Below are 15693 nucleotides of genomic sequence, written 5' to 3' on the forward strand. Positions count from 1 at the left end.
ATGAATTTTTATTTCCACAAATATCCATTCATATAAATGTTATATGAACACAACAATTACATAGATAGAGTAAAAAACGTTAGGTCTTTACTTTGAAAATGTATTCTGAATTTAATATTATGTCTATTCCGGATTTTATATTATTAATATATATATATATAATTACTAATATATTACATATATATTTATATATTTATATATATATAATTAATAATATAATTAATAATATATGTATATACGTAATTAAAATACAAAAATTATGATATTTCAAATTTCGCGCAATACTGAAATGATAATCACGTGCTCGATATTTTACTAAAAGGTTATATATTTTGTGGTTCATTGGTGAACACTGAGCAGTTGTATTATGTATTTTTATTCTTGTGGTTAAGTTAAATTACTTGTTTAATACCGACACAATCAAAACATGAGATTATCAGTGAATTTATATTTGGTATCTTTTTAAGTTATAAAATATGTGGAATCATATTTTCAACAGAATTTTCAGTGGATAGTAATGTGAAAACAGTGAGTGTTTAGTGTTTAGTTTCAATTGAACGGTGAGATCGCTGTAATAAAGTTTGAGGTTAAATGTTAAACAATGAGTTAAACTAAGTTATTCGTAATTCTTGAAGAGTATTTAAAAAATGTGTAATGAAAATATGTCCTGTGAGTCGTCTAAAGATCGGCAAAAAAACGAAATCGAGGTTCTGAAGGTACGTCATGATATAAATAGATAAAAATTTATTTATTTAATGTTTTATGTTTTACGTATCATAATGGAATATACACATTTATTTCTAGTAAATTAAATTTTATATGACTTGTTATGTAATTTATGAATAGATAAAGATTCAGATTTTCGTATTTTATGCATGTATCTACAAATTGTTCGTATTTTTTTTTAAATAAAGGATCTATAATAAATATAAATGTATTCCGATGAGTGTAGTGTATGAATATGTTCGAATTTAATATGAATATAAATATAAATGGATTAATATGATATAGTAAATAAAATTACATTATAACAAAATTAGAGAAGGATATATATTTATATTAATATAATTGGTGTTGAATTGTAATTTTATTTCCTCTGCTTAAGTTTTGTCTATATATTGTTTATATTATTTATAACATATACATAACTGTGATCATTATATACACACATACACACTGATAGGAAATCATTTGATCTTTACATGAAGTTAAATAATATCATTTATATAAATAATTTTTGATGATTTAATTTTTAAAATGAATAATCAATTGTATTAGAGTTTTGTATACTAACATGGAAAAATATTTTGAAATCAATGCCTTTATTTTTATAGCATATTTTTCAAGAATATCTTTAAAGCTAATAAAGAACATAAACAATGAAGATGAATATAAATCATCTTTATTTATTGGATTTTATTTAAAATTACTAATTTTGCTTCTAGTTTAAGCATGAAAATTTAGTTTGGATTATTTTGTGGGAATTAGAAGTTGATTTATATAAAGCCATTAAAATAGTTAGTTAAAAATATAAAAATTCACCAGAATCCATATTTTCTTTTTAAGTGCATTTGATTCTACACTGTAATGTATTTATACATGGATTTGTTTAGATATAAAATTCTATTTTTGTTTAAAGTAATGATTAAAAGTAAAATCTAATACTCCTATGGTTTGAATATCAGAGTACTGATCAATGTTTTATGTATTTACATCTAATGTTAATATTTATGGCTTTCACATGTCTCAGAGCACATTATTACATATTTTGGCATACAAAACATATGGTAAAACTAAATGTATTTCATATAAAATGTTTGAAGTTTATATACAGTGTCAAATAAAAGTATTTACACAGTTTGGACCTTTGTATGAAATTCTTTATAAATCTGTAAAGAATGTGATTCTTTATTTAATATTTTTGTAAAGTATAACTGTCGACTCACTTCAAGTATACCATGAATCATGAATTTTAGAAATAGTTATAATAAAGAAAAAAATAAAATACACATACACGTCCATTTTGACTGAAACAATTTTGAAATTTTCAGTAAAACAAAAATATTGACACACTTTAAAAATTTGTTATAACGTATATTCTACTTAAATATTGACAATGTTAGCACACTTGTTATATCGCGGGAAGTTTTTCCATCCAAACTGATCGTCATTTATTAAAGTTAGAATATTTTGTAAAAAGAAGAAAAACTGCTGAAAGAAAGATTGTATTAAATTTATACAAGCAAGGAAAATCTTGTTCAGAAATAGAATATAGAATATAGAAATATAATAAAAAAAAACCTAAAACTACATTCTCGGAAATAGCTGGGATAGTAAAAAACGAATCTAACAGGGAAATGCACCCTGTAATAATTCGAAGACCACTCAAAACTATTAGATATGAACTAAGAGTTGCAAGACGAATGAGTTGCAAAATTAATAAAAAAAAATTGTTAGAGTTCGCTATTAATTATGTGCACGAAAATACAGCATTCCGACAAAACACAGACCAAAATAAATTTATTATTTTTCAATGTGATGAACGAGTTTTAGTTAGAAAATCGAATACTAGATTAGATGAAAAAAATTGTTCAAACTATCAAACACGGGGATGGCGGAGCACTTATCTGATGTAGGAGAGTTTCTTTTTATTGAAAATACCATGGACAAATATGATTATTTAAATATTTTAAAGTAAAAGTGTGGAAAAATGAAATTTAGGACAAGATTATTATTTTCAACAGGTTAATAATCTCAAACACTATTACATTATATTCCGTCTATTTTAAAAATTTATGATTTTTGATATACATAAACTTTAGAGTCGACGGTTATATTTTACACAAAAATTAAATAGGGAATCACATTCTTTACATATTTACAAAGAACTTTATACAAAGATTCGGATTGTACCAATAATTTGAAGTATCGTATGTAAATTTTCATGAAAATATATCAGTATTTTACAACAAAAATTAACAATATAATTTTTATTATATTTTACAAACAAATACTCCTTTTAATGTTGTTTATGTAGCTAAATTTCTTGTTTAAAAACGAGCAATGTTTACGTGGGTATAGTTATCCTAAACCTAATATTTTGCAAGATACCCATGAAGTATATTTCCAATCTCCAACTTTGGAGGCTACTTACATAAATGCTGGCATCTAAAAAACATACGTGTCAAATATTTTTCGAAAAATGTATCATTCTTAAGTTTTATTAAAATCGGCGGTTTATTATTCTTATAGAGTATTTTTGGAGATGAGCTTCGCGATTTACGTCATGAAAAAAATAGACGGAAATGGCAACCATTAGACATAGTAATTACTTTGATGCCTCAGAAAGGCATGTCAGGTCCAGCTAAAGTGTATGCACAAATTGATCTACATGTAATGTGCAGTGATAAGTATCCTGATGAGTAAGTATAATATTAATTCTATGACATTCCCAAGCTATAAATCTTTTGTTTTTCGGACCATTATGATCTAAAACATTGTAAAAAGTGAGTGAAAAAAGCAGCAGGTTTAGAATCTTCCTCATTACACTTGTATTTTCTTTTTTTATGTATAGTTTTATGCTTTATATTTTATTTATATGAAATAATAGAAAACATTTGTTATTGGTAATAGAGTTCTATAACATATTTTGCAATTTATATATACATACACACGTATAACATGTCGCTTTTTATCGATGTTCAAAATTTCGTTCGACATTCAATTGGAAACCAGATTAACACTCAATATATTGAAAACCAGATTAACACTTTGACTGCCACGTTGGTCATATATGACCAGTCACGGTTTCTCCTGTGACGCCACGGTCATTGGTGACCGGAGCGCTTGAACTTCTTACAATTGTAAAAATTGAATGAAAATTGACAGTTAGGGCATTTTGAATACAACCGATATAGAGGAGATACTTTGAAATAAAAAGTGCCCCATTGAACAATTAAACATTTTTATTAAAACATCAATAAAAAAAAAATGATAACAAATCTTTCATCTAACGGTGCACTGTTTTTGTATCCATATCTTGAGGGGTACTGTGGAGGGACGCCGGGTCCAAATCCCGGCGACCGGAGTCCGATTTTTCTTCCACGATACGTAAATGAGAAGAAAAGCAGCCGTACCTCAGCAGCGACATCTACACCAGCAGCAGGACCTATCTCGGCATCTACAGCTGGCAGTAGCACTATCACCACAAACATATTACATCTCACTACGAATATTATTATAAACATACCTTAGAAAATAATCGTTAATGCTGCTTTATAATTATATAATTGAAGTTAGAAATGTGAAAATACCTTATTATTATGGATAGAATGAGCAAATACCGTTTACTATTATCTTCTACACGTTTCAACAATATATTCTGGACGTTTTGCTTACGACGAAATAACGAATGCGAATGGTTTGTTGAAATAAACGAAGCCTTGTTATAATATGTCGCTATCAACTGTTACCAAGGCGCCATGGTGGTTACCCGTGACCACCAATAAGATAAACGATCCATTAGGGAAGAATGTTGTCTTACATCTTCAATTTATTATTATTTTGCCAGTATATGTTTTGAATAATAAAAATACTCCCGTGGCGTCCTGAGCGAAACATATGATTTCGGCGTGGCAAGTATTGTCAGTCTTTGATAACGGGTGCTTACCTCGGCGTATACTTATCGCCACACAGTACCCGGGCACCCCTAGGGCCATACGGGTTGGGATATGCCCAACCAGCGCGCAAGGCACCTTGTGCCTTGCTACCTTGACTAGCTAAGCCTGGCAGGGGCTGTCGCTCGTCTCAAGTCGAATGGGGCGCTTTCTAAGCCCTACCGTCTCTCCAGGACGGTTCCGGAGCTGGTGGGACGCTACTCACCCGCCGAAGGCCATTCGGGGGAGTCAAGTACCCCTTAAATCGGCCCTCTTGCCAGCATCTTGGCGATCAACCACTGCCACCACGAGTCCGAACCCATAATTGGTCGAGCAGAGGGGTCGCTACTCCCTCCGGGCTTACACTCGACATCCTAAGTCATTGGTGAGACTATCGTGTGGATGTACCGCCACGTCACTGCCGGCCGGCAACCTGCTAACCGTACTCGACAGATCCAGATAGGACTCAACGGTCTTATCCTTGGTATCAGGATCGTGGGTGCGCTATTACCCAAGGCCACGTAGAGAGAGCATGGACGAACCTCTCGCCTACACTCCCGGCGTCCTTCCTTGCGGTGTACATAGAGGACTCACGTAAATGGGACGCTTGTCCCGACGGTCCTCCCTGGCTACGGGAACGTGGGTTTGCCAGCCCCCATAGACTTACATCAGCAAGTCCTCCCTGCGGGAATTTCGGCGTGGCAGTCAAAGTTTTAAGGAAAAATTCGCTATAATGCTATAATAATAAGTATTGAATATTAATCCTTTCGCTACAGCGGTTCGGTACTGAACTCGACACTGCGCCCAAACTGTACACATTGTGCGTGGACAGTTTATCTTGAAAGAAAAGGGTCTTTTCTTTAAAACAATATACTTATAATTTCTACATAAAAGATGTAAACTTATTTAATGGGTATAAAGAGTCTGACCAATGATTGAAAATAATGAATGAATAATATACAGTGGTTAATAATTTAATTTAATATGATATGTTTTGGAACATGGAAAAACGCATAACCCAACATCACATTCTTGGCATTGATAACGAGATTTTCATCCCTTATTGTTTTTCGCACACACAACACACCTTCGTGATATATTTTTTCCTGTAGCTTCATAAAGTGAAGGAAAATGTCTTCCGTTGAGTCTTGATAAGTAATTATTTCCGGGTGTAGTAAGATGACGGGATGTTTTTTCTGATATTTCTTTCAAATTTGATCTATTAATTTCAGTCGAAATTGTGCAATTGATATTGTTTTGTTGATTTCCAATTTGTATAGACAATATGAATTCCATAAACACATATCAATCATATGGGAGAAATACTTTTTGTACCATTTTGTTGTTTTGCGGGTAGAATTTATAGTGCTGATGACTATGTCTGTCCTGTCTATAGCACCCATCAATTTATCATAGTTGTATACACAAGATGGTTTCTGTAAAATTTCTTGTGCACTGTAGTATTTTGGTACATCCACAAATTCTTCTGTATGTATTGTTGAAATCATGAAAACCTCTTTTTTATCGTGCCATTTTATGCAGCTTCTGGTTTTACGCTTCTGGTTTTACGTCCTTAGACCAGCGAACATCTTGACTGGTTTTCCGTTCTTTCATCAGTCATCATCTTAACTTGCTATTTACACTTCGCTGAGAACATATCTACACGCACCACGCATAAATACTTAAATCTTAAAGGTGTTGAAATAAAGCGTATATTTTAACCTGTTAACTCAGTGTTATCATCATTTTAACCACCTCTATTATCTTAACCGAAATAGGGGATCGATTAATTCGTAGTGTCGATTATCTTATCGTAACGAGAATTTACTACTCTCGTTGGCGCTATCTACCACATCTCTCCGCGAACGGTCGAACAGTTGGTCCTTCGAGCCGAACTCATATGCACTAAACCGTTAAATAAAACAGTGTACACATCAGTAACACAGCAGCCCCCCTAACTTCAATCAAACAGTGCCACGTGACTCCACCATTATCATCAATGCAGCAAATTCCAACAAGCGAAGGATCAACTTCGGGAAGGAAATAACGCGACGGCAGCAGTAGAGCAGTGTCGAACTCTTACCGACTAAAACTCCACCATGGCTACGCGTGTGACAGGAGTGCCCTGGGACTTCTTGCGAATTACTGCCTGTGCACTCCCAGCATTCTCTTGATTGAGACAATCCTGCAAATTTCCCTAACTAATTAATTTGACGCTAGGGGAGGCCATTACCCCTAGCACCACCCCCTGCTAGACACGGTCCGAGGGGGGCGGCTGTGGAGCGGCCCTGGGCCGCCTGACCGCCATCGCCCTTCGCCGCGTTACCCTACAAGAGTGAGAGTTCCTCTTTCTCTCCCTCTCTGCCAGCTCCTTTACGAGCATAACTTGCTCGCAGAAGGAACGGACAGCCTCGTACTCGTGCGGCCCGCCCAGCATCGTCTCCACGATCACCGAAGAGGCCAAATCTCTCCCCAATGACGGGCCAGCTCCCATGCCGGACAAAATTCCAGCGTGTGCTGCGCTGTGCCCCTGCCCTCCCTGCAATGGTGACAGATGTCCATTGCCTCGCGTCCAATTTTCATCAGGTACTCGCCGAACACGCCATTGTCCGTGAGCACCTGGATCATCCTGTAGGTGAGCGGGAAACCGCGGCGGCTCCTCCATGTCTTCTAACTTGGGAGGACCGCCTCCACGCCTCGATGTTCGCCTCCTTCGTTGATCAGCTGAGACCGCCACTGGACCCACGTCGTCTGGGGCCGCCTGCCCGGCCGCGTCCTCCCCAGGGTTCAGCGCTCTCAAGTAGGTATATTTTTGCTTGAGTGCCAACGCCCCGAGCTCCCACGGAGGAGACGCGGTCAAAACAGTTGCCGATGCGTGCGACACCGTTCGGTATCCACTGACGATTCTGATGGCGGTCACCCTGTGCAGCCTTCTTAGGAACAGGATGTTGCGGCGACTGACCATCAGATCATACGCCCATACCGGAGCCCGGTACATCACTCCGGATGGAATGACGCCCTCGTACAATCGGCGCACCCCGACTCCTGCCCCGCCGATGTTCCGCAGCAGGCCGCACAAGACGTTAGCCGCTACCGATATCTTCGGGACCAGGGAGTCGAAGTGCGGTCCGAACGTCCACTGGCTGTCGATGATGAGACCCAGATACTTCATTTGCGATCTCACCCCGACAGCTTCCCCTGTCATGCTTATGCTCAGACCAGGCGGAGGAGTCTCTCGCCTATTCTTGTCGTAAAACTGGATGGCCTCCGGCTTAGCAGGGAAGATCCTCAGGCCCAGTCCGCGCACAGCGCGTATCGCGCAGGCCGTTGCGACCTCCCCGAGACGCAACGTTTCGTGCCATCCGCGCCCTGCGACCATGACCAGACCATGGTCGCACCCGGAGGCAGCGGACAGCGCAGTACCTCGTCGTACATGACGATCTACAGGATCGGTCCTAACACTGAGCCCTGCGGAACTCCGCGCTCGACGGGCCGCCTTTTCTCCCCTTCCCTGCTGGTATACCCTACCCACCTGTCGTCGAGATAGACGCGTATCAGCCGAACGAGGTATTCTCGTCTTTGGTAAAGGCTGCTTTCCTTAGCGCAAATTTATCACCATACAGTACCCGGGCACCCCTAGGGCCATAGGGGTTGGGGTTACGCCCAACCAGCGCACAAGGCACTCAGTACCTTGCTACCTGGATTAGCTAAGCCTGGCAGGGGCTGTCGTTCGTCTCAGGGCGAACGCGGCGCTTAGATGAACGAGGTAGTGGGACTCCTGGAAGTATTCCAGGGCCGCTACTATTCTATTCCATAGTATGGAGTCGAACGTGTTGACGATGTCCAGAGACACCGCCAGTGCCACGCCATCCCGGGAAACCATGTCCTCCGTGAGGGCTCTCACGCGTCTGACCGCGTCGATCGTCGAGCAGCCCCTCCGGAAGCCGTACTGGCTTTCGTGCCAACCCGGCACCCGTGCCGACATGCGTCGCTCCAAACGGGCGGCGACGACTCTCTTGTTACGTAAACTTTAGGGTTGGATGATAAAATAAAATAACTGAGTCGTAACACAACTATCAACTTTGGTTTTATTAAACTTTATTATGAATTGAGCAATCACAATGGAATACACACTGAATTAACACACATAAATCACAATTTACTCCAACAACTTTATGTAAAACCTAATTACACTGATACGTTGAATACGGGACCGGTCTAAGGGTAGAAACTCGGTGAAGAGGTGTTGACTATTCTAAAGATAGAGACTGAATGAATTTTAGTGACGATACTGTGTCTGAGGAAAGCTAGGGGTGGGTGTGTCTAAGGTCACGGGACTATTGGATTTGTTGATGACAATTTTGGTTAGGGAAGTGAGGGCAGTAGACACCGTCTTCGATTGGATAATAAGACGGTTGATGGACCAGGAAGGGTTTTAGCCGCCCTCGTGAGAAAGTTGCTAACGGAACATACCAGACGCGAGGAAAACTAACTTTCCGTGTTAACCCGTAGTAAGCAATAAACGTGAAAGGAGACTTAAGACAAGAGATACTCGCTTGGTCTGAAGGACCTTAAGGATCTTCAAGGCGAAACCCGTCAGAGAACGCCTTATAGCCGCCAATGAGGTATCAGTGTGCACCAACTGCCTGGGGAGAGAACACGCACTTCTTCATTGCACCGCCGTATCCTGTCGTATGTGCGGGAAACGATACCACACGCTGTTGCATGGGTCTGAAACTCGAATCCAGACTCGGGACATCACTAGCGGCCGAATTCTCGACATTCTCGACACCTCATCCGATACCTCACCCGACACCTCCTTTCACCTCACATCAAGGCCCACCCCAGCAACGACGGCATTATTCAGACGGCCACAATTCAGACGGCAACTAGCATCTTAGATCGAGGCGTTAAGTGGCTAGAAATTTTTTTTAAATAACGTGGAGGAAATCCGCACGGACACCAGGTCGCTTTTGGGGAAAAGCGGCGTGGTAGTGCCGGACTCCAACCGACTAAAACCTCCACGATGACCGTCCCGGCGGCGATCGAAAGGGGCCCGGAAACCGGTGTGAGCGATACACCCGCGCGCCTAATACCACCGCTTGATGGAGCGGTGTGTGGCCATTGTCACATCGCGCCTCGTCGCCGGAACCGCCCCGCCAGGCAGCCCGGTTCCCCTACCGGACTGCTTTGCGGCCCCGGGGCGCTGAACTGCCAGTGCCTAAGTTTGCACCCCACCGAGGGGCGCGCCGGACCTAGCGCGCCTCACTGAAGCGCGTCCATGGCCTCTGCCGCGCCCTCGCCGATCAATCCTCTCAGGGTGAGAGTACCGCACCCTCGCCCTCTCCGCGGCCTCTTTTCGAAGCATAACTTGCTTACAGAAGGAGGTCACGGCCCTCCTCTTTCTCTCGCTTACCAACAATGCCTCGAGGATCGTCGGCGGCGAGAGGTCCCATCCGATTTCCGCGATGAGGTCGTGGCGTGCCCACGCCGGGCAGTATTCCAGTGTGTGCTGCGCTGAATCCACGCTCGCATCGCAGTGGTGGCAGCGCGCGGTCGCCTCCTTCCCGATTCGGTGCAGATACTCACCGAAGCAGCCGTGTCCGGTGAGCACCTGCGTCACCCTGTAGGTCAGGCGAGGCCCGCCGCCGTCCAACCAAACGTCCCAGTTTGGAAGGCCATCTGTCGAGCAAAGCCCGCCGAGCCCGAACTCTGACGTCGGCACCCGCCAGGTCCATCCCGCCCGACACACCCCGAGTGTGGAGGTAAATCTCGCGACACCTCAGGGCCTGCAATTCGAACGGGGGAAACCCGGCGAGCACCGCCACTGCCGCCGCCGAAATGGTGCGAAAGCCCCTCGCTACCCTGATGGCCACCGTCCTGTGCAGTCTTCTGATCGCTAGGAGACTGCGACGGTTGGTCATCAGGTCCTCTGCCTAAATCGGAGCTCCGTAGAGAAGCTTCGATCGCACCACGCCGGCGTACAGCCGGCGCACTCCGACGTCGGGCCCGCCCAGCCGAGGCGGCAAACGTCCTAAGGCGTTCGTCGTCGCCTCAACAGACGGTGCCAGGCGCTCGAAGTAAGCGCTGAAGGTCCAGTGGCTGTCGAGGATTAGGCCCAGATACTTCATGCTGGCTCCGACCCCGATCTCAGCCCCCTCCAGCCTCAGGCGATAACCCGCTGAAGGCGTCCCGTGATCGGCCTTGCGGCAAAACCACATTGCCTCGGACTTCTCAGGGGGCACCCTCAGTCCCAATCCCTTGATCTCGGCGACCACGCAGGCCACCGCCAGGCGGACGGTTCTACCCCATGCCGTGCCCCAGACCAGCACCAACGTGTCGTCGGCGTAGCACGTCAGTTCCGAGTTCGGAGGCATCGGCGTCCAAAGCACTGCGTCGTACGCGATGTTCCACAGCAACGGACCCAACAACGAACCCTGCGGGACCTCGCGGTGTACAGCCCTCCCGGTCATCCCTCCGTCCCGGACGGTATAGACGATACTCCGGTCCCGGAGAAACGCTCGGATCACACCCCGCAGGTATGCGGGCACCCGATGAAATTCGAGGGCCCGGCATATCGTGTCCCAGGGGATGCTGTTGAAGGCGTTGACCACGGCCAGCGCCACGTAACCACGCCGCTCGGTCTCCTCGACAAGGGAGCGGCCGCGGGCGACAGCGTCGGTCGTAGACCGCCCTCTCCAGAAACCGAACTGGCCGTCGTGCAGTCCGGCTACACTCCGGGGAAGTGGCTAGGACTACTACCGAGCCAACCCGATTAAGATTATTGAGGGTCCGCAATAAGGGTGTTTAGACATCTAATAGCTATGTTGCCTGAGGTGTGGAGTCTGGTTTGTGCAGAGAGTCACGGAACGTAACAACAATACTTCTTGATTTATCACAGTCTTTATGTTCGGGCCCTATAATAGTACCAGACCCTGTATAAATAATAACAATAACTTGCAATCACAAGGAACAAACGATTTTATCATGTCACATTGTGCATGCCGGATATATCCGACGTTAGGAGCGAAAGAGTTAAAAAATATTGTAATAAAACTGTTTGAATTTAATTATTCTATATAAATCATTATTTTTTAAAAGTTTAAACATAGAAAATAGCTAAAAGTATGAATTTGGTATTTAAATATTAATATGAATGCTAGAATTCGAAATTGATAATCTTTGTATCTCAAATGAAACTAAGCTATTTTCAAATTCTTCTACTTGGTGCAAATAGTAAAAGCAAAAAAGACATAGAATCGTTCATTATCAATGTGACTTAGAAACGTGTGCAAATCAAAACGGGTAGAGAGTTTATTTTGGAAAATAAATAGGATGGATTAGAATAATATTTTTACCCATCAAATACAGGAAGTATTCAAAATTTTCAAAGTCTTCAAAATTTTTATATTTTAACACTAAAACTACCGACAGTTGAGAGGTAACTATCTCCACCAAAACAAGTCGAAATGACTGATCTTTAAAAAATACGTAATAATGGAATATTTTAATATTTATTGATTTATTATTATTTTAGAAAAGGAACTACATGTTCTGAGATCATAAAAACTATATAATAACAACTATAATAATAACAATAAGTACAAATAAGTACAATAATGAAGAATATTTAGTACCCAAATCTTTGGTAACAAAAATATTAAAATAAATTTCCATTGGTAAATATAAGAAGTATAATATAGTAATATCATAATAAACGTAATAAGCATAATAGAATAAATAAAATACAAATATAACTTAAATTATTAGATACAAAAGTTATCATTCGTAACATTTCTTGCAAACGTTAACTTTCTTCTGCATGCATTTTCCGCAAACATCGCAAATGATGGTGGTCTTATTATTATTATTATAATACCCTATGTGACAATTGCGTGAATAAGGTGAGTTCTTTGACGTACCTTGAATCTCAGATGCTCTTTGTTCTACTCGTGATTTTTCATTGTCAGCGGCAAGTTCATCTGCTAATTGAAACGCAAACTCTTTTCTGGATATCTGCTCATCTGTGGTTTCCTTATATAAAATCCAGGCATTTATGCCAGCTAAATCTAAAATATTGAAAATACTTGAAGTGGTCATCTTCTTAATCCCGACTTCACGCTATATTTTTTTGCCATTTGGTCTGCTATATCTACTCCAAATTTTGTCTTATTATAAAATTCGACCGTTTCAGGTAGGCCCTTTTTCTAATTTTGACGGCTTTATGTTTTGAGCTCAAGATAAAAACTTCCTTTCTCGGCTTACTTTTATAAATTGTGAGTGTAATCTCATTTGATGGATACAGCAGCGACGAAAAGCGAGCCATGGTATCCTCCTTCGTTTTACAAATTTTAGGGAGTTCTCTCCTGTTTCCGCGTATTGTGCCAACCAGTGTGGTTCTTTTGACTAATAATTTATATGCCAGTGACAAACTTGTAAAAAAATTGTCGGTCATTATGGTCCTTCCCATCATACTTTACAGTTCAGTAAGTTTGAGTACCACAAATTCTTTCCTAAATAAGGAAATCCATTTACAATATATTTTGTTTGAACATCAGATGCCAGCCAAAATTTAATTCCGAATTTGTCGGGCTTATTCGGTAAATATTGTGTAAACCTGCATCTGGCTTTGGTTGGGAAAAGTTGCTGGTCTATTGTAATGTTTGTACCAGGTTTATGCCAATTCTGGCTGTTTTCAATAAACTTATCCCATACGGTTGATATTAGTGCAAATTTATCATTTTTCAAACGTTGACTTCTATCATTTTTTTTTTTTGTCAAATCGAATAAACTTCAATATTTCAAGAAACTCATTCCGACTCATTGTGCTGGAAAAGAAGCTTGGCCCCCATTTTGTATTCCACAAATATGAAAGTTTCAAATTTTTCGCTTCGTATGCCCCTCGTGCGTACAATATTCCAAGGAATGCTTTCAATTTTGTTTCTGTAAGGGTCCATTTTTTATCCAAAACACGAGAGGCTTCCGATTCGGTGCAAGATATTATACGTTGCAACATATGCCTGTCAATTAGTAGGGAAAGTGCGCTAATTACCTTATCTTTCATGATGTTTCTTTTTGCATATACTGTGGGGCCGGATTTGGCCTAGCTTGTACACTTTCAGTTTCATTTTCAGAACTTGGAGACAGCTGAGCACGCATTCTTTTGCGTACATTCAAAATGTTCTCTGGTTCACTTTCTGAGGACTCATTTTCTTTGTCACTAATGTCACTATTACCGTTATCACTACAAATTTCAATTTCTTTTTCCTCTGGTTCACTTCCATCACACTCAGAGAATTCACTATCTTCGATATCAGAGCATCCCACTGGTATCCTTTTCAGTTTTTGCAACAATTCGGATGCTTTCAATTGTTTACTCATTTTCAAGGCTTGTAAAATATTGCTTTATAAAACGATAAATCAGATCTTATTCCAACGATTGACTACAGAATGACCGTGTGTAACGGCAAGAGCAGCTATTCCTATTACTTTGTACGTTACTTTACGGCTGTGTTTATGTAAACAAACTTTTATAGATAATATAAATTATATCTAGATATCTAATACCCCATCTAAATAAACGAGTCCGGTTTCAGTAAACAGATTATAGAATTCTATTACACTTATACCAGTACCAGCCAATATGTCTGGTCAATTTCACTTGTACTGGTATAAGTAGCCATGATACAAAATTTCTTTTATATTAAATGAATAAAACAAAATTAAAGTTTATTATATATATTATATTATATATATATTATATTATATTATTTCTTTAACTACCCCTGCAAAACTCATTACATCATTGCGGAAAGAAATATATCATGAAATAGGAATTTTAAGATAAAGTTGTCAAATTAGTCATTTTGACCGGCGTGGTAGTTCTAGTGTTAAGGTGATTTGCGTCGAGTTTAATCATATATATTTCTTCTATTCTTATCTCCAGATTTTTTTCATTCATTATCTCCCGACATCTCCGTTTTATTGATATAAAATATCTTGATCAAGATAGGTAATGCTAGTAATAAGAAATAAAATAGACTGCACATAGAAGTCTGTTTAACATTGTATATATTGGGTTGGCAACTAAGTGATTGCGGATTTTGTCATTAGGTGGTATTGACAAAATCCGCAATCATTGTCAACCCAATAATTTGAATCGCAATTTTTCATAACTAGCTAATCTGTAAATATGTAATTGTTCTCGAAGTTTTTCTATATTATGTCAATACATTCGTTGTATATTTTATAGTGAAATATTAGTCCTCAATAAAATATGTTACATGTATCTGAATTGGAAGCTAAGGAAGCTAAGTGGTTGTTAAATATTAACTTGTCCCAAAAGTTTATTTCGTTTTATAAGGAAATAGTAGTTGCACAATATTTTTTGTTTTATATTATTTTATTGAATTGTGTGTTGTTACGTTTTGTCTGGCTCGTTTTGGTTGCGTTGCCGTTAATTTTTTAATTTAGATTAAATTGTAGTATTGTCTGTTATTTAATGCGATTTGAAATTAAACTCCACGTTTCGGCTAACCTGATATGCGCAGGAGTACTGGCACAGGAGAGGATTAAAGTTGGTGAAAATAAATGTTCCCTTAATCCTGCTATATTATTAGACAAATATTCTTCACAAAAAATGTTTATTCGTATTCTAACAAGAATTGGAAACTAATAAAACAAAGAACTAAAAGCTAAAGAACTAAAGGACTAAAGAACCTAAAAGCTGAGAGCAAAACTAAGAGCTAAAGGAATTAAAAGCTGAAAAACTAAGGAACTAAAGAATAAAAAAAACAAAGAAATTGAGAAATTAAGAACTAGAGGAATTAAGAATTAATCGCTATGAACAAGAAATTATTTGCCAGGAAATGAGAACTGATCGCCAAGAACCAAGGAGTTAATCACCAAGAACTGAGAAAACTAATCACACAAAACTGAGGAATTAACTACTCTAAAACTAAGGAATTATTACCGCTTCTTCTATGTCGCTACGCTTATTTATATTTAGGTCTAGGGGTTGTCATGTGACGGGTTATTC

At 39.8% G+C, this 15693-nt stretch overlaps 1 protein-coding gene and 1 pseudogene across 2 annotated transcripts in view; one reads left to right on the forward strand and one right to left on the reverse strand.

Moving 5' to 3' along the window:
* The first annotated feature begins 337 nt into the window (after positions 1-337).
* The window catches only part of LOC117239300 (eIF-2-alpha kinase GCN2), a 30120-nt gene continuing 14764 nt past the window's right edge, over positions 338-15693 (forward strand). For both annotated transcript variants that reach the window (XM_033504790.1, XM_033504791.1), the window contains exons 1-2: positions 338-716; positions 3253-3422. In XM_033504790.1, coding sequence (XP_033360681.1) covers positions 648-716; positions 3253-3422 — 239 coding nt within the window. In that variant the 5' untranslated portion in view covers positions 338-647. The remainder of the gene's footprint in view (positions 717-3252; positions 3423-15693) is intronic.
* Positions 12578-13732, reverse strand: LOC117239302 (annotated as a pseudogene).

Source organism: Bombus vosnesenskii, unplaced genomic scaffold (genome assembly GCF_011952255.1).
Source record: "Bombus vosnesenskii isolate JDL3184/JDL3185 unplaced genomic scaffold, Bvos_JDL3184-5_v1.1 scf7180000013913, whole genome shotgun sequence".
NCBI lineage: Eukaryota > Metazoa > Arthropoda > Insecta > Hymenoptera > Apidae > Bombus > Bombus vosnesenskii.